Source organism: Orcinus orca, chromosome X (assembly GCF_937001465.1).
Source record: "Orcinus orca chromosome X, mOrcOrc1.1, whole genome shotgun sequence".
Taxonomy (NCBI): Eukaryota; Metazoa; Chordata; class Mammalia; order Artiodactyla; family Delphinidae; genus Orcinus; species Orcinus orca.
Window position 1 is genome coordinate 96,203,032 of NC_064580.1, and position 18,246 is coordinate 96,221,277.

Sequence of the window (18,246 nt, forward strand, 5' to 3'; positions counted from 1 at the left end):
CATAATAGTTGACACATAAGAGGTGCTTAATATATATTTGTGGATTGATTGATTGATTGAATGAATGAATATGTTGGTGTCTCGGAGGTCATGGAGGTGGATTCCAGTGTTGATTAGTTCCCTTGGCAATATAGTTAGAAGATTCCAGGTCTGGGTTCACATAGTGGGTATGGAAGAGAGAGGATAATATTTCAGTAGCAGGGGATCAAACCATCATGGATTTGAGTCATTTGTAAATCAAGGGTTTCCTCTGTACTGTAAAGGGCCTCAGCATGTATCAGGGTACTATAATGTAGGTCAGTGGGTAGGAACGTGGACTCTGGAGTCAGATTGCCTGTCTTATATCCAGGCTCTGTAACTAACCTGGGGCCAGTTATTAATCTCTCTGTGTCTTAATTCCTTCATGCAAAGAAAGGGGGTTATAGCATTTATCTTATAGAGTTGTTTTAAGTGTTAGTTAATACAAGTACTTAGGACAGTGCCTAGCCGAGAAGTGCTATGTACGAGCAATTAGTAATGATTATTATTCTCTTTATTGTGGTTTTGAACACTAGTCACATCAATATTCTTGTCAGTACATTTTCCTGGGAACTGCCCAGGAAAATATTTCTGTGAGAAAATATTCTAATCTCACACCTACCATTTAGACTTCTGGAGGCTGACCTACTGTAGTATTTCCCCAAGCGTAAGTTAAGCACTCCTCCATCCAGATTAGAATGCTGGGCCCCATCCTAGTAGGTCGAAAGGATTCTTTCTCTAAAAATTAGTGACGAAAATCAAGATTCTGCACATTCTCTGTGTGTTGGATTAGCCAGGAGCTGCTGTGAGTCTTAAGTTCATCACCCTTCAGTGCTCGTAGAAAACCTGGGAGCAGGCTTGGAGACTGGGAAGGGATTGAGAATGGGAGAGTTAAACAGAAGAGAAGAAAAGAAGTAGAAAGAGAAGTGAGCAGAGTCTACTCATGTCAGGAGGTTGTCAAATACCAACTTTCGGCCTCTTCTCAAGGGTCATGCCTCAAGGGGTCATGTGACGTTTGCCTCCCCTTGATTTAGGGATTCCTGAACCTGTCTCCAGCTTGTAGCTTGTAGCCTGGTGTTGGAGACAACAGGGCAGGGAGGCCTGCCTTACAAATGGCTGCCTGGCACACTGGTTGCCTTCAAGCAAGGGCCCCCAAGGAGTAGAAGATTAACCAGACTCCATGGTTGGTTGGTTGAGGGAAGTGGGCTGTTTACTGAGTGCCCTTGAGCTGTTTTGACTGGGCTAAGAGCCAAATCTCAGATGTGTTTGTCCCTCCCTTTGCTCTAGTGCTAGTGTGGGGTTGGCCTTATTTCAAGCCATCTGATGCTCAAGTCCTTTGAAGGCGCTAAAATCGAGCCAGATGGCATCACAGACTGCTTGGGCTGATGAGGGACTGGAAGTTTAGTACCTTTCCTCTCGTCCCTTCCACTCTGCATGGCTCACATTTTCTGTGTGGAATCTGTAACCCAAGGCCGAGGAGAACGAGGCCTTGGTCCTGTCAGTGGTGCAAAAGGTCCTCGTGGGTCCCCTTGTCACACACCCTGAGCAGGGAGGCCAGCCCTGGCTCAGTCATTCCGCAGGTGTGGTTTGGCCTCCACACACAAGCTGACTGTCTTTTGACTTGTAGCTGCCCTGGTTCCTCTGTAGGGCTTTTGCACAATCTCTGTCATTAGCCTTTCCCCTGAGTTCTGTGGAAAGAGCCATACAAATATTTACTTTCCCTCCTTGAGTAAAAAGTCAAATAACGTGTTCAGGGCTGGACTTCTATGTCCTGAAGTACCTTCTTGTGTACTCAAAGCTTCTCTCCTTTTTCCACATGAAATTCGAGCTTTGGCTCAGTCTGAAGAAGTAGTAAATCTGGTTTTGGTGACTGGAGCCCCCCTAGGGTCTTGGATGGCTAGTGCCCATATGGTGGTAGCTGGGTGTAGGGTCAGGCCTTCAGGCTTCACAGTAGACCCTATTTCTGTTCCATCAGGGGAACAGCCTGGTGTTTTGATATATAATAGACAACAGTGGTTTTAAGGTTATGCATTCTGGAGCCAGGTTGCCTGGGTTCACATCCTGGCTCAGCCTTGAGACCTTGGGCAAGTTATTGAATGAAACCCCTACCACTTTTTCTTTTTAAACAGACCTTTGGTGCAAAGGTCTGTTTAAATCATAAATCATATTTATAATTCTCGATTCATAACAAGCTTCAACATTGGTCCGTTTATGGCATGCTTTAATTTTATTCATGAGTACATTTATTTATTCATGGAGAGTATTATAAACAACTATGAACTCAACCCAACAACTAGCCACGTTGATAATAACTTACCGACGTGAGCCTATGTGCTTCCCCCACCCTGCTCCCTACGTCCGTGCCCACCACTGTGAACCACTAGCCTCAACTTCGGCTATGATTCCTTTTCTCTTTTTAAAAGTAATCTTATCCCTCTTCTCATGTACACAGAAAAATAAATATATATATTATGTACATTATATATAATAAAATATATAATATTTTATATATGTAAAACAGTCCTAAATAAGGTATTATATAATTGTAGTTGCTTTTCGATCCTTATGAAAAGGGTATTATGTTGTATGTAGTCTTCTGGGATTTGCCTATTTTAGTCAACATTCTGTTTGTAAGATGCATCCCTATTATTGAGTATAAGTGTAGTTACATTTTCACTGTGGTGTAACATTCCATCGCAGAAACATACCACAGTGCCTTTCTTCATTCCCTTCGTGATGGGCATTTTGCTGTTGCCGGTATCTTGCTATTACAAGAAACCGGCCTGTCCTCAATTTCCTCATCTTAAAATTGGAGAATAAAAATAAGAGCTACCTCATAAGTATGTGATGAAGATGAAAGGAGTTAATACTTGTGAAGTGCTTAAAACAGTGCCTGGCTCATAGCACACGTTTGACCAGTGTATTCGTTTCCTCGGGCTGCCATCGCCAATACCACAGACTGAGAAGCTTAAATGACAGAAACATTTCTTCACAGTTTTGGAGGCTACAAGTCTAAGGTCAAGGTTTCAGCAGTGTTACTTTCTTCTGAGGGCCTCCCTCTTTGGTCCTAACCTCCTCTTCTTATAAAGACACCAGTCAGACTGGTGTATATATATATATATACACCAGTATATATATATATATATATATATATATATATATATATATATATATATATATATATATGTAATAAGGTCTCATATAACCTTATTTTATCTTAATTACATCTGTAAAGGATCTCCAAAGAGTCAAGTTCTGAGGCACTGGGGGTTGGGGCTTCAACATACAGATTCTGGGGAGACACAACTCAGCCCATAACGGTCAGTAAGTATAAGCTATTATGACCGTCATTATCTCCATCATTACAGCTCAGGAAAATGCAACAGACTTGTTATGACATAGCCCCTGGGAGTACTCAAAAGTTAGCTCTTACTACTACTACTGCTACTACTATTATTATCATCATTATTATTATTTGGTCAGAAGCCCAGAGTTTTCTTCCCTGCCTTTTCAGAAATGACTTTTGATGCCAGCAACAGTACTAAAGAATGGCACTCTGTGGTTTCCCAGGATGATAGGCAGCAGCTCCTAAGTCTGTTAGAGGTGAGAGGAGAGGAGCTACGAGGTTTCATTGTCACCTTGGTTAAAGGAAACTAACCAAGCAAAGGGAGGCCTTGCGGGCGAGCCAGTGGCTGACTGACCCGAAATTGCCACTCAGTAAAGTTCTGTGGGCTTGCCAGGCCTGGGCTGCTGTACCAGGAAATACACTTACACAAGTAACTGCACCACCAGAGCAAACAACGTCTTTCATGGGCTTAGAATATTTTGTTTGACATTAGGGAGCTGGCTAGCAGCCACAACTCTGCTCTCCTGCTCTCCCTCTGGAAGGCTCTGAGCACCGAGGAGGAAGTAAGGAGTAGCCCTGATAGGATCTGGACTCCAAAAGGAAGGAGCAGCTCCCCCGCGCCAGTTGCCCACCCCTCCCTCTCTCCACATCAGACCTTGAGTGTAAGATGGAATTCCATGTGCCTGGCAGGACTGTGGGCATCTGTCCGTACTGGGGCTTGGGAGTGGGCTCACAAGGGAAGATACAGTGAGAACAAGGGACTTGGGAGGGAGTCTCTAATGTGCTCTGTTGTAGTTTTTCTTATGTCAGGGTTTCCGAAAGCAAGCTCATCGCACGAGGTCAATGGTGCTGAAGCAGGGCAGTAGAGGGCTGCCGCTCGCTCAGGCAAAACAGCGCCGTCTGTCCTGCTGTGGTAGCTTTTATGAAAGCATTATCTAGGTTGACACTTTAAGACTTGTTTTCTTAACATTCCAGAAATGCCAAAGTAGCAACATATGCTTTTATTGATTATACAAGCAACAGTGGGCTTTCTTGAAGACATGCCGTGCTTCGTCCTTGAGCGCAAGAGCAGCACAAAGTTCGCACCATTATTTTGATTATACTGAAGTAGCACAAGGACATTTCCTTGCGTTCCCACCACTCTGATTATACTGAGGACATCTCATGGATCAGTGCCCAAAGCACTCAATGCTTATTCGCAGGCCCCAGGTTTGCCGGGGGTTGGGGGGGGCTCAAAGCAATCAGGACTGTTCACAGCTCTGGCTTATTCGCATGCCCCCGGTTTGCCAGGGGGGCTCAAAGCAATCAGGACTGTTTGCAGTTCTGGCTTATTCACCAGCCCCCAGTTTGCTGGGGGGGCGGGGGCTCATGGGTCACGTCTCCTTTCCATGTCCTCAGTTATTCCACTACAGTGCTCAGATTAAAAACTAGAAAAAATTCACACTAATCACCCTTAATAGCTTAATGCATCCTCCTGGTTAAGGATGCCTGCAATACAGAGATAAGAAGAATATAACGTGAAAATTCTCCTCCACCCACTCCCCAGAGATAATTGCTGCTAAGGTGTACATTCCTCTTGTGACCTTTTTTTTTTTTTTTGACTTTTAAACTTTCAGCTACATGATTCATAAATTAATGCATTAATTTGTCATAAAAATCCAACTATACAAATATATAGAATCCAAGTCTAAGTCTCCCCTTCCCTGTCCTCCCCAGTCCTCTTCCCCTACCCAGTTTGGTAAATATCATTCCAGTCCTTTTCCTGTGCATTTATAGTCATCTAAAAGTACAAAGACTAATTTGGCCTTTTTCTTCTACAAAAAGGATCATGCTGTGTTCGATATAGATTTGTTCTGTTTTACCTACAAATGGTTGTACCTCCTTTTTTGTAAATGGTTGCAGAGTTAATCTTCCAGAGTATTTTTTGATGACTCTCCTGCCAGTGGACATTCAGTTAGCTATTTTGTTATTAGATATTTTTTTGTTATTACAGATAATGTTGCAGTGAACATCTTTATACATACAGCTTTGTTCATACATGCAAGTGTCTCTGTTGGTATAAATTTTTAGAAGTGAAATTAGTGAGTCAAAGTGAACGGGTATTTAACATTTTTTATAAATTTTGACAAATTGTTCTCCAAAATGATCGCACCACCTAAGTGGCTATCGACAGATGAATGGATAAAGGAGATGTGGCACGTATATACAATGGAATGTTACTCAGCCATAAAAAGAAACGAAAGTGAGTTATTTATAGTGAGGTGGATGGACCTAGAGACTGTCATACAGAGTGAAGTAAGTCAGAAAGAGAAAAACAAATACCGTATGCTGACACATATATATGGAATCTTAAAAAAAATCGTGCTGGGCTTCCCTGGTGGCGCAGTGGTTGAGAGTCCACCTGCCGATGCAGGGGACACGGGTTCGTGCCCTGGTCTGGGAAGATCCCACATGCCGCGGAGCGGCTGGGCCCGTGAGCCATGGCTGCTGAGCCTGCGCGTCCGGAGCCTGTGCTCTGCAACGGGAGAGGCCACAACAGTGAGAGGCCCGCGTACCGCAAAAAAAAAAAAAAAAAAAAAAAATCGTGCTGAAGAACCTAGGGGCAGGACAGGAATCAAGACGCAGATGTAGAGAATGGACTTGAGGACACGGGGAGGGGGAAGGGTAAGCTGGGACGAAGTGAGAGAGTGGCATGGCCATATATACACTACCAAATGTAAAAGAGATAGCTAGTGGGAAGCAGCCGCATAGCACAGGGAGATCAGCTTGGTGCTTTGTGACCAACTAGAGGGGTGGGATAGGGAGGGTTGGAGGGAGGGAGATGCAAGAGGGAGGAGATATGGGGATATAGGTATATGTATAACTGATTCACTTTGTTATAAAGCAGAAACTAACACACCATTGTAAAGCAATTATACTCCAATAAAGATGTTAAAAAAACACAAAAACACAAGCAAACAAAGAAACCAAAATGATTGCACCTTGTTTTTTCTTCCAGTTAATTATACCTTAAGATTTTGCTGTATTAGTTCATATAGATTTACCTTCTTTAAATTTATTTACATTTTAAAAACTTCCCAACTTCTTATAAAAAGTTTCAAACATCCCAAAGAGTTGAAATAAGAGTATAGTGAACAATGACTGTATACCCTCAAGCTAGATTCAGCAATTACTGTTTTTCCCTATTCGCTTTCTTTTCTCTCTTTCTCCCTGTAAGTTTGCTGAATCATTTCCCCTCAAATTGCAGACATCTTGACACTTCAGTTCTAAATACTTCAGCCTACAGCTCCTAGGGAAAAGGACATTCTCTTGTATATCCACAATACCATAATCACACTCAAGATAATTATCAACAATTCTCTAATACTGTCTTCTTTATCTAATAGTCTGTTTATATTCAGACTTTCCCAGTTATCCCAGGAATGTGTTTTTTTAAGTTTTTGTGTTTTTTTTTTTTTAAATCTGAATCCAGTCAGGTTTCAAGATTGCTTTTGTTCTCTCTCTTCAGGTTTTGTTTATTCACTTTTTAAAATCTAGGAGCAGTTCCCCCACCCTCTCATTCATGACATTGACATTTTGGTGAATCCAGGCCCGTTGTTTTGCAGAATGTTCCACATCCGGGATTTGTCTGTTTGCCGTGGCACCTTGTTGTTTTTCATGGCAGCATGGTATTCTGTTCTGTGAATGTATCGCGGTTGATTTTTAGGTTGTAGGCATTCCTTTTGTGACTCCTCTCACAAGTGGTATTAAGTCCCAAAGAGTTTGAGGCACCGGTAGCCACAGTAGAAGTCTGTGGTCAGTTAATGAAAATAAAGTGTTCCAAAGCCAAACTTGGTTGGCAGGAGAATTACCGAAGGCTGCATCCTTTCCCCTTGAAGGAAGATTGATTATTGTTCTAGTCTGTTCAGGTTCCTATAACAAAATACCATAAACTGTGTGGCTTATAAACCTCAGAGATCGATTTCTCACACTTCTGGAGGCTGGAAGTCTGATCAGGGTACCAGCAGGGTCAAGTGCAGACCCTTTTCCGGGTCACAGGGCAGGAAGGGCTAGGGAGCTCTCTGAGGCCTCCGTTTTCATCAGAACCTAATCTCCTCCTAAAGGCCCCACCTCCTAATACCATCCCATCAGACATGAATTTGAGGGAGACACGAGCATTCAGACCATAGCAATAATCTGTTTTGATTCTCTGATTTCTTTGGAGAGGCTACAGTCGGGGGCTCAGCTGAGAGCAAGGTCCTCTCTTTGTAACCACCCATCCTCACTGTGCACTTCATCAGCAGCCGTGGACCCTTTGGGTAACACAAGTCCCCAGCTGGCTAGCGGAAACTCCTGGGTTGTGAACTTCCCCCACTCCCAGCACACCCCTCCCCCGTGCAGCTGTTCTCACTTCAGCTCGTCCTTCCCTCCTCATTTCCTGGAGCCCAAGGCTACCGCTCCTCTATGTGCTCTGGCTCCCAGCCCTCCTGTCCGCTTCAGGACCTCTCACCATCCAGTGCCTCCTGCCCCTCTTGCTTCTTCAACCTCCCTCTCCCCACTGGCACCTTCCCTCCATCTATAACTATGTTCAAGTATCTCCCAATTCTATCAATACTCTCCTTGAGCTACGACTTCCATCTCTCGCCATCCATTCACTCTTGAAAGAGTACCATGGACAGGGGTCTGCAAAGTGGGCTGCATAAGGTGTTCTATTTGGGTTCATAAAGAGAATATCAGCATTTCTATCCCTTTTAGAATTTCATCCATTTACTTTTCTCTGTTTGTATTTCATATACATGTATATCATTTGCCTTTCAACTCTTCTCATCTTCTCCAGCCTCCTTGAGATCCAGACCCACATTCCCACTGATTTATGGGCATTTCTGCGAGGTTCTCACACTGGGCTCACAAACTCAGCCCGGTCTCAGCTTTCCTTATGCCCCTCGTCCTCCAACCTGCTGCCTTGACTGTCGGCCCCAACTTAGGGAGGAATCCCAACATCCCACCAGCCAGCTAGGCCATCAGCCTGGGGTCATCTTTGACCTGTCCTGTCACTCCTGCTTACCCCCACCCCCCACCCCCGCCATCTGTGTCAGTTACTCAGTCCTGGTGATTCAGCTTCCTTAGGTTATCTCAAACCTGCGCATCCTCTGTTCTCTCGCTGCCTCTGCCTTCAAGCTTGATTTAGACATGTCTATTCCCAGTCCCTGACACACAGCCACCAGCTGGAGCTCTGCACAACTGTACATCGTACAGGACCGTCCCTACTTTTAAAGAAAAATCAGACCAAATCCAGTGCTTGATATACAGGTCCTTCCATGCTCTTTTGCTGCGCTGATGTTATCCCTTTATCTGTTAGCTTTCTCAACCAGACTATGAGCTCTTGTAGGGCAGGGACTGTGTCTTCATCACTGCCGTGTACCCAGAGCCAGACACATGACCTGCCACCTAGGAGTGTCTCAATAAATGCTTTTTTTTAATTGGTTGGCCGAGAGTAAGAGTGAGACTGTCATGGGTGAGAAGAGGAGAGCGGTGTTGATACTCCTTTGAGAAATAGAGAAGTCTCCAGGAGAAACTCTCTCTTAGAGATGGGCCAAAAGAATGGATTGAGCTGGGAAGCTAAAGTTATCCTAGTAGTCGTCTGATAAAATAGTGATTTGTGACTTAGGGCTGTGGGCAGGCCCAGGTGCCACCAACTCTAGCTGGAAGCTCTTGCTAGGGCAGAATAGTGGGGTGAAATGAGGTTCGGCTTTTGACCCAGAGAGACCTGGCATTAGTCTTGATGGCTGGAGTTGAAATCCTGGCTTTACCACTCACTGGCTGCCTTGATGTTGAAAAGGAGGATGATAATAACAGCTAGCATTTATTGAGTACATATTATATGCCAGCACTGGGCCAGGAACTCTACACGAATTATTTCACCTAATTTCATCACAACTTGATGAGATAGCTTCTATTGTCATTCCCACTTTACAAATGAGCCAACCGAAGCTCAGCAAGATTGTGATTTGCCCAAAGTTGCATAGCAACTAAATGATGGAGCTAGAATTTCAGTCGTAACAGCCTGACTCTAGGCTGGAGATATTCATTTGGGAGTCATCAGTATATAGATGGTATTTAGAGCCAGGAGCCTGGATAAGATTGTCTGGTGAGTGAGAGTAGATAGAAAAGAAAGCCAAGGACTTGGTTCTGGGCCCCTCCAATATGTAGAGGAATTAGGAACATGGAGGTCATTGGTAACCTCAATCAAAGCTATTTCGGGGGTTGGGGTGTGGTAGGTATGAAAATTTGATTGGAGTGGATGGAAGGATAATTCAGAGGAGAAGAAATGATGGCAGTGAGGAGAGACAAACCATTTGAGGAGTTTCTCTATAAAGGGAAGCAGAGATATGGGGGTGCTAGCTGGAGGGTGCAGTGGGATCAAGAATATTTGTCTCTTAGGGAGGGTGGGAGGGAGACGCAAGAGGGAGGAGATATGGGGATATGTGTATATGTATAACTGATTCACTTTGTTATACAGCAGAAACTAACACACCATTGTAAAGCAATTACACTCCAATAAAGATGTTAAAAAAAAAGAACTTTTGTCTCTAGATGAACGACTTTGTGGCTTGTTTTATGATAGGAATGATCCAGTGAAAAGGGGGACAAATTGCTGGTGGTGCGTCCCCGAGTAGACGAGAAAGGATAGGATCTAGTGCAGGAATGGGGACTAGCCTTAGCCAGCAGCATGGGTGGGGACGCTGCAAGGAGGAGGGCGACATGGAGGTGGGAGCTTGTTGATGTTCTCTTCCAGTTGCCCCCTTTTCCCCCAATGAACTAGAAAGCCATGCCACCAGCCGAGGGGGAGGATGGGGGAACGTTTGAGGAACACAGGAGAAGTTATGAAATAGTGATAGGAATCGTTCAGGAGAGAGGAGAGTGAACGGACTTGAATGTAGTTGGATTATAAGGTCGCATTAAGGGCCCGCTCAAAGTTTGCAGTCATGAATTTCAAGGGTTAACAGCATAGCTTCACGTTTTTCTCCAGCCGTGCTTACTTGCATGGTAGAGGCACGGAAAAGGGTTGAAAATGTATGGAAGGGAGTAATGGGCAAGTATAGAAGTGAGGACATGAGGTAGGTGACGGCCAGGAAAACAGTGGAGGATCAGATGTGGGTCCTAGTGAAGGTGGAGGATTATTAGTCGGGATGTGAGGGGCGCGGAGTGATTGGGTAGATAGGAGGTGGTGGTTGGAGAGTGGGGTGCATGACAGAGTTTATGGAAGGGTTGGAGGTGTTGGCAGTGACAGGTATGATCATGGGGATAAAGGGCTGAGGTGAGATGGAGGTGAGACCCTCGAGGGGAATGGAGTTCAAGGCATTAGAAGCCAGTGCGTGCTAAATATTGAAAACACGGGAATTTTGACAAAGGCATGTTGGACGGCAGTGACAGGGAGGGTCCAGAGTTGAGTTCTACAAGGAGAGTAGTGGGTGGGAGAGACTGACGACATAAGGTTCAGATCAGGGCAGCGGTTAGGAAGGAGACAGCGTTGAGGGGCAGACAGGACCCCTCCCGGCCCAGGGGTACAAGGTGACATGGGAGGGAAAGCACCCACCACTTGAGAGGGCTGTAGGGATAGCTGTGTCCTCAGAGGGGCGACCAGGTTTTCATCAAAGTAAGAAGGTCCAGGGACCGCTCAGAGAAGAGTTTGAAGATGGAGGGGATTTTGCAGATGATAGTGGGTTCCAGGGGATAGAGGGGAAGGGTTTCCAGCGTCGGGGAGCAGTGGAAGGCGGTCTCAGATTCGGGCTTGTAGAGAGCCGTATGGAGGTTAGAGTTCAGCTGTTGGGCGGGGACCTGGGAGTCTTGGGCTTCTTACGGTAACGGAAGTAACCAGGGACATTCGGCACACTGGGATGGGCGGTCTTCACGGCAGAGTGTGGTGGTGTGGCTGTCAGAGGGCGGAGGGTCGGTAGGAAGGAGGTCGGGGATCTCGCCATGGATGGAACCCGTGCACTTCATATTTCGGCCAGTCCGATTCCAGAGGCCTGGAGAACTTTACCCGTCTACTCTTTTGGTTCTGAAAAAAGATGTTGACTTGGACGTGAGAAGGAAGTTATGACTTATGTAGCTTAAAATGTTTTTATTGCCTTTGGCTTTCCATTGCAGTGATGTAGGACTTTCTGTCTAAAGCCTCGGGAATCCCCCAGCTGAAAAGGAGCCCAGATATGTACATTAGACTCGAGTTCCAGATGCGCGTTCTGGAGGGCAGAGATGAATTAGCCAAGTGGAACTTCTTCTGGGGGAAGTAAGACACTTCACAGATAGTGTTTATGAAACGGGTATCTTGCAATAAGTGAGATAAGACACATGAAAGTATTTAACGCAGTGCGTGGTACATAAGTACTTTCTAAATATTCTTTGTTATTAAATGTCCACTGGTAGGTTCTTGCGTTCAGCTCCCTTCCCTGCCACTTGCGTGGTTTTCTTATGTTGCCCTCCTTCTCCTTCATCCCTTTCCCTTCCTCTCCCTGGCCTTAGCTGTCAGCGGTGCCCACACCTAGTTGAACACTCTCTGTGTCCTTCTGAGGTAGAGAACTCTTGGAATAGGGGGAGAGGCCGCCCTCAGAGGAAAGACGCTGCTGTTGGGGCCGGTCTCCTGGCCACCCCAGCTGAGATCTGTGACCGAGGTGTCTCCAGAGTCCCGGTGGGAGCTGAGAGACCTGTGTTGCAGGCCAGGCTTGGCCACTGTGAGGGCGGGCATCACGTGAACAGGGAGGGACTGGGTCCAGGCCCCAGGTGGAGGACAATTGCTGATGCTGTTGTTGCTAATGTGCTTCGATTACCACTCCCCTTGTTAACAGGGGCTCAGTTCCACTGCGCGTCTCCCCTGCGCATCTCCCAGGTGTCAGGATTTTGTGGGAGGGAAGGAGCGGGGCGTAGGGTAGGGGAGTGTACAAGCTAAGAGTATAAACTCGAGAGCCAGACTGCCTGGGTTTGAATCCTGGTTCTGTCACCAGATGAGGCCTGTGCCCTTGGGTAAGTTATCTAACTTCTCTGTGCCTCAATTTCTCATCTCTAAAGTGGAGTTAATGGGAACAGTTACAGGTGAATTAATAGGTGAACTGATAGTTAACAAAGTGCTTAATGGTTCCTGGCATGCAATAAGGATTCTACAAATGTTTGTTTTAGTAAAATTTTTTAAAATGTTTTTACAGCAATCTTATAACAGCATAACTGTTTTAATTTTACTGGTGCCAAAACTGGGATGGAGAGGTTAAGTGACTTGCCCGAGGCCACAGGGATATTAACTGGCGGAGTCGAATCTAGAATAGGAATTTGGCAGACTCGAAAGTCCTTGCTTGGCGGCCACAATGCTGAACTGCCTCCCCGGACCTGCCTGGTGGGGAGTTTGCTTTCTAGAAGGGCTGTGAGGGAAGGGAAAGCAAGCGGGCACCGTGAGTCTAGGTGGGTAAATAGTGGCTGGAGTCTGAGACTTCAGCAATGGGGATACTGCTTGGGGACCTGGCTGGGACCCGGGTGAGCCCAGTTCTCTGCTCCCTGCTGTGGGAGCAGCAGGGAGAGGTCTAGTCCCTTAGGCGCCAGAGAGCTGAGCCTTCCCGAGCCCTTTGCCTTCTTGCCTGCTTTCTGTGTGACCGCAGTCTAGTCAGTTAATTTAAGGTAGTAGAGTGGTCCCAGACCACGTTACTCTGAGGGTCCCCGTGGGCCTCTCAGGCCTCCAGAGTTACCTCCTGCTGGTGGTTTCCTCCACTGTGAAACCCCATGACCCCTTAAAGCTGCTCCGGCGAGGTCTGCAGAGACGCTTGGAACCTCATTTCTCTTTCTGGGATTTTACATTTCTTTCTGTGAGCATAAAATAATAGTCGATTATCATCTGGGTCCTTGGGAAATTTTCCTTCTGAGTCGGTTTTTATTTTCAAGAGCCAGACCGGTGACTCTGTCCAGGGTCTGCAGTCATCTCAGCTCCCATTCTGGGAGCTCTGCCATCTTTTGGTTTGGGCCCTTGGGTTCCTGGGTGTCGGGAGCCCAGAACTGGGTCCTCTCATGAGCTCACATGTTTGGTTCTGCGCTCGCCCTGTTGGGCACAGTGAGGCAGCTGACCCTTGCCCTGGGTGTCCTTGTTTCTCTGGGCTTCCCCTTGGCGGTGGGGGGCGGAGGTGTGTGGGTGTGTGTCTTTGTAGGGCTGTGTAAGCCCCGGAGGCCAGGCCTCTTGCCAGCAGCTGCAGTTCTTTTCCCAAAATTGAGTTAGCCGCTCAGCTGTTTCCACTCTCCCCCCACTGCCAAGCGCTGCAGCACGGTCCCCGTGCCAGGTTGAAAGCGCACTCTGCTTTGGTAATTTAGAGCTTCCATTTTGAGAGAGATGGGAAACAGGAGTGAATGAGTGGGCACGTTGGATGGAAGGAGGGTGGGGACATTCTTTCTGGCAAGCTACGCCCGAACTGGCCCAGCTGCTTGGTCTTCACCCAAAATTAGGGCTAACCCTGGACTGACCCCAAGTATCCCGTGGAGAAACTCTTTATTCTTGGATCTAGACCTAACCAGACCTGGCAATCAATATTTTTTAATCTGCAAAATGGGAATAATAAATCCTACCCCATATGTTCTTCATGTCAAATGAGAAATAAGCTTTTAAGTAGTCCATCAGCTACTCACCAGGAGCAGGAAGTGACGCAAGCCTGTGTTTCTTCAAGTATATTTCTGCAGAACACTAAGTGCTATTTTTTTTTACAAAGGCACCGGCTAAATAAGTTTTGGGCCACACCGGATAAACAGTGTTAAGCAGCCGCCTTTTTTTTTTTTTTTTTTTTTTTTGTGCGGTACGCGGGCCTCTCACTGTTGTGGCCTCTCCCGTTGCGGAGCACAGGCTCCGGACGCGCAGGCTCAGCGGCCATGGCTCACGGGCCCAGCCGCTCCGCGGCACGTGGGATCTTCCCGGACCGGGGCACGAGCCCGTGTCCCCTGCATCGGCAGGCGGACTCTCAACCACTGCGCCACCAGGGAAGCCCAAGCAGTCTTCTTCTTTGCACAGACCCCACAGGTCCTTAATCTACCACTAATATACATGGTGAATCTCCAAGGGGATAGATTGTAGGTAACATTTCTTAAATTTTTCGCCAAACTTTCTCAGTGGAGCAGTTTTCAAGTACCATCTCTGCAAAATACACTTTGGAAGATGCCAGCGTAGGTCATAGGTATATTCATTTCATTCTTTTTTCTCTAATTGCAAAGGGAGTTGAACTGGTTGAAGTGCATGGGGTTGCTAAGATGTGGGTCCTTGGGAGCGAGGGCGTTCAGCTTCAGAATCTGTTGGAATGAGTGCTTCCTGCTCTGAAACACTTCTCTCTCTCCTGTCCTTACAGCTCCCCTTTGAATTGGAGATTTACTACATTCAGCATGTTATGCTCTACGTGGTACCCATCTACCTACTCTGGAAAGGAGGTAAGGCCAGCAGGCCCCACCCCTGTGCCATCCCGACACCTAGCCTCACCCTTCTGTTTGGGGCCCTCACAACCTCTTGGGTGCCTATCAGAATCTTGAGGTGCTGCCTGGCTGGGTCTGTGCAGACACCAGGCAGTGGGAAAACAACGGGCACAGATGAGGCCCGCAAAGAGCCTGGTGGCTTTCCAGAACCATCCTTTGTGTGGGTGAGCTCGGTGCCACTGGCGGCCTGTCCTAGGGCCGAGACCTCAGGCTCTTAGTCCGTGGTGGCGTTGGGTTTTCACGGAGCCTCACGCACTCCGTCACTCGCTTCTGCTTGTGCCTTCTCCCGGCCTCAGTGTGCAGCATAGGGTACAAGAAGAGAAGGGCCTTGTGCTTTTGTTCGTTATACCCATCCTCTCAGAACTAAAAAAGGTATTGAAACGGGCAAGAAGTCCAGAAACTGGGATTATGGGATTGAGGGAAGAGGCAGGTGAAAGAGCAGTGACCTTCATGTAAAACAAAGCATCGAAAATCTTCATTTGATCATCAGGGGGGAGACCGCCAACCTGGTCAGGAAGTTGATCTCTTTGTGACCTCACAATGACCCTTAAATGATCCCCTCCCTCTACTGTGTAGTAGACAAACGAGAAGGGGAGACTGGCTGTGAGAGCCCCCTTGTCGATGTTCTGACCTTCCCGGAAGGCCCTGTACCTGGAAATCATCCTCTTCTAGTCATAGCCAGCAGCCTCTCTATCTTGGTTGCTGGGACTTTTCTGGGAGACCAACCTCACCCCAGGCAGCAAGGGTTTCATTTCTATCACGTGAAGCCACATGGACCCTAAAACCCACTGGGAGATCGTTTGGAAGTCGTGCTTCCTCTAACTCAGGAATTCTAGCAAATCTTAAGAACTCCTGGCACGAGGGAGCCTCAAGGACCAGTCAACCGGGGGACATGCTGGAGGATGGGAACTGTTGCTCTCCATGGAGTCTACTTACAGTCAAGGGTCCCTGGTTTCTGTCAGTTAGGACTCTTCTTAGGACCTGTCTCTAAATATTCTTTGAGGCTGTCTTTACCCTGTATAGCCACTTGGGGTCTCACACTGTCAAAGAGCACTTCCTTTTAATTTGCACTAAACACACTCTTTTTCCCCACTGAGCTTTTAGAGAGACGTCTGACGTTCCAATATCTAGGTGACTTGTGCCATTTCTCAGGTCTGTCCCCTGTGGCACAGGAAATAGCTTCCTAATAATATGTTAAGTCTCAGAGATACACTCATTCGGAAGGGAACCAGGCAGGAAGCTGTCCCAGCGCTCCAGAGCCCCTCCACTCATGGTTCCTGGTTTCTGAGGTGTGGGATGCAAGTTCTGGCCAAATGCGCATGGCTATTAGTTAAACCTATTTGTGCTCTGAGGTGGCATAAAAGTCTGTCAGTTGGCCGAGCCAGAGTGGTCTGACACGGAAAATACCCAGTAGCCTCTACGCGCCCCGCCTCTTCAAAAAATCCCACCACCTGGGAAGCTACACTTTCTAGAAGTGGCTGATCCCACTGCAGCCTTCTTTTGAATCTGTTGCCGCACTGTTTGGGGGAACCGAGCTAAGGAAGTAGGGATTCCAAAGTCTTAGTTCCAGTTTACTTATTTGTTTACTGTGAGTGAACCTTCCCCTCTCCTCTGGTCCCTGGCTTTGAAAAGAGGCTGTAATAGTAGTAACAGTAATGGCAACCACAGTGTAACTATCAATGCCTACTTTTCATTGAGCGTTTTCTGTGCAGGATACTGTGCTAGGCATGTTTTGCGTATGTCCCCATCACAGCTAACCTGGTGAAAAAATCCTCCTTCTACAGAGGGGAGAAAAAAAAATCAAGGCTCAGGAAGGTTAGGTACCTTGCCCTGCAGCTTGGATTCAAAGCCTGGCCTTGATTCTCTCATACACCGTGTTGTCCTAAAAGACAGATGTGTGTCTCCTGACCACATCAGGCTGGGAATCAGCCCTCCAGCCTGCCCTGCTTCAGCCAGTCACTCAACACAGACAGGCGTACCTCATTTTATTGCACTTGGCTTTATCGTGTTTTTTTTTTTTTTTTTTTTTTTACAAATAAAAGGTTTGTGGCAACCTTGCATTGTCAGAGGATGGTTAGCATTTTTTAGCAATAAAGTATTTTCTAATGAAGGTATGTACTTTGTTTTTTTAGCCATAATGCTATTGCACACTTAACAGAATACAGTATAACGTAAACGTAACTTTGATATGTGCTGGAAAACCAAAAAAATCACGCGGTTCACTTTATTGCGCTATTCGCTTTATGGCCGTGGTCTGCAACCAAACCCGCAGCAACTCCGAGGTGTGCCGGAATTTGTTCAGCACCTACTATGTGCAGAGCATTTGCGCTAGGGAATCAGAGACGAACCAGAAAGGCCCAGTCCTTCCACAGGAAGTCCCTGTCTGAGAGAGAAGACAGACAGGTGTAATACAGCGTGACAAGTGCAACTGTGAGAGCGTGATAGGATTTCCGAAGCCTTGTTCGCCTTCCCTGCTTTACCATTTCTGGGCTCTTGTGTGCTCTTGGCTTCCTTTCTGGCTCTTTGCTGTCATCTGCTGTTCACTTGGGGGAAATTATGAGCATATAGAGGAAATAAAAAATCTGGATTTCCTGAGGTTGGTTTTACCTTCACGTGAGCCTTGGATGTAGGCCTTGCAGAGGGGGCGTGGATCTGGAGTGAACAGTGGGAAGAGTATTCCCTGAAAACCAAAAAGCTGAGAGTTTGGGGCTTCTCTTCCCTAATAAAAGTCTTGTAATTTTCCAGAGATAGCTGGCTCAGGAGTTTTTACCCAAGGCCAGACAGCTCTCCTTTATGTATCTCCCATGCCCGGGAACCCTGTTTCCCTGAAAGGCAAGGTACTGCTTCTCCTGTGGTTTGGGGGTGTCTAGGGGGTGCTAAGTGGGAATCTCATTCCCCCCTCGTTTCTGCAGCCCTTCGGCACCACCACAGTAAACGTGGCCTCCCCTGTCCACACTGCTCTTTTCTTCCTCCAGCCGGGCTCTTTATTTCTCTTTCCTTTCCTCCCAACTCTGACTTTGGCCGTGTGCAACTCCACCCTTACCCCCAGCTCTTCACAGAACACAAAGTCCTCCCAGCTCTTGCCTGAAACTCCCTTTAACGGAGGCTGTTCTCTCCGCTGGGCCCTTTGTGCCGCCCGGCTCTCCACTGTCTCTTCCAGACCACTGTTTCGCCTCTGCCTTCTCTGACAGTGCTTTCTCCTCTACCATCTCTCTTTTTCACTACCACCACCACCTAAACCTCTTGGTCACTTCTCCCACATTCCGCCATGCCTTTGGCCCATGGCGCTCTCACTGTTTTCATTACAAGCTAGCCAGCATCCTGAGAGCCTTCCGGTGAGGGGCACTCATCCCACCCCCAGCTTCTCAAGGTTTGGGCTTCTTAATTGCAGTGACTTCTGCATCCCCTCTAGCCACCTG

At 47.0% G+C, this 18,246-nt stretch overlaps 1 protein-coding gene across 15 annotated transcripts in view; it reads left to right on the top strand.

Moving 5' to 3' along the window:
- The window catches only part of TMEM164 (transmembrane protein 164), a 179,465-nt gene that overhangs the window by 113,856 nt on the left and 47,363 nt on the right, over positions 1-18,246 (top strand). For 13 of the 15 annotated variants that reach the window (XR_004477878.2, XR_007474985.1, XM_033408832.2 and 10 more), the window contains one exon: positions 14,707-14,785. The exons of 1 other annotated variant lie outside the window; for it this stretch is intronic. Coding sequence is in view for 11 of the 14 variants with exons in the window: in XM_033408832.2 (XP_033264723.1) it covers positions 14,707-14,785 (79 nt within the window). In the remaining 3 variants the exon portion in view is untranslated. Of the gene's footprint in view, positions 1-11,494; positions 11,634-14,706; positions 14,786-18,246 lie in introns of those variants that run through there. One more of the 15 variants, XR_007474986.1, reaches the window with a different exon arrangement.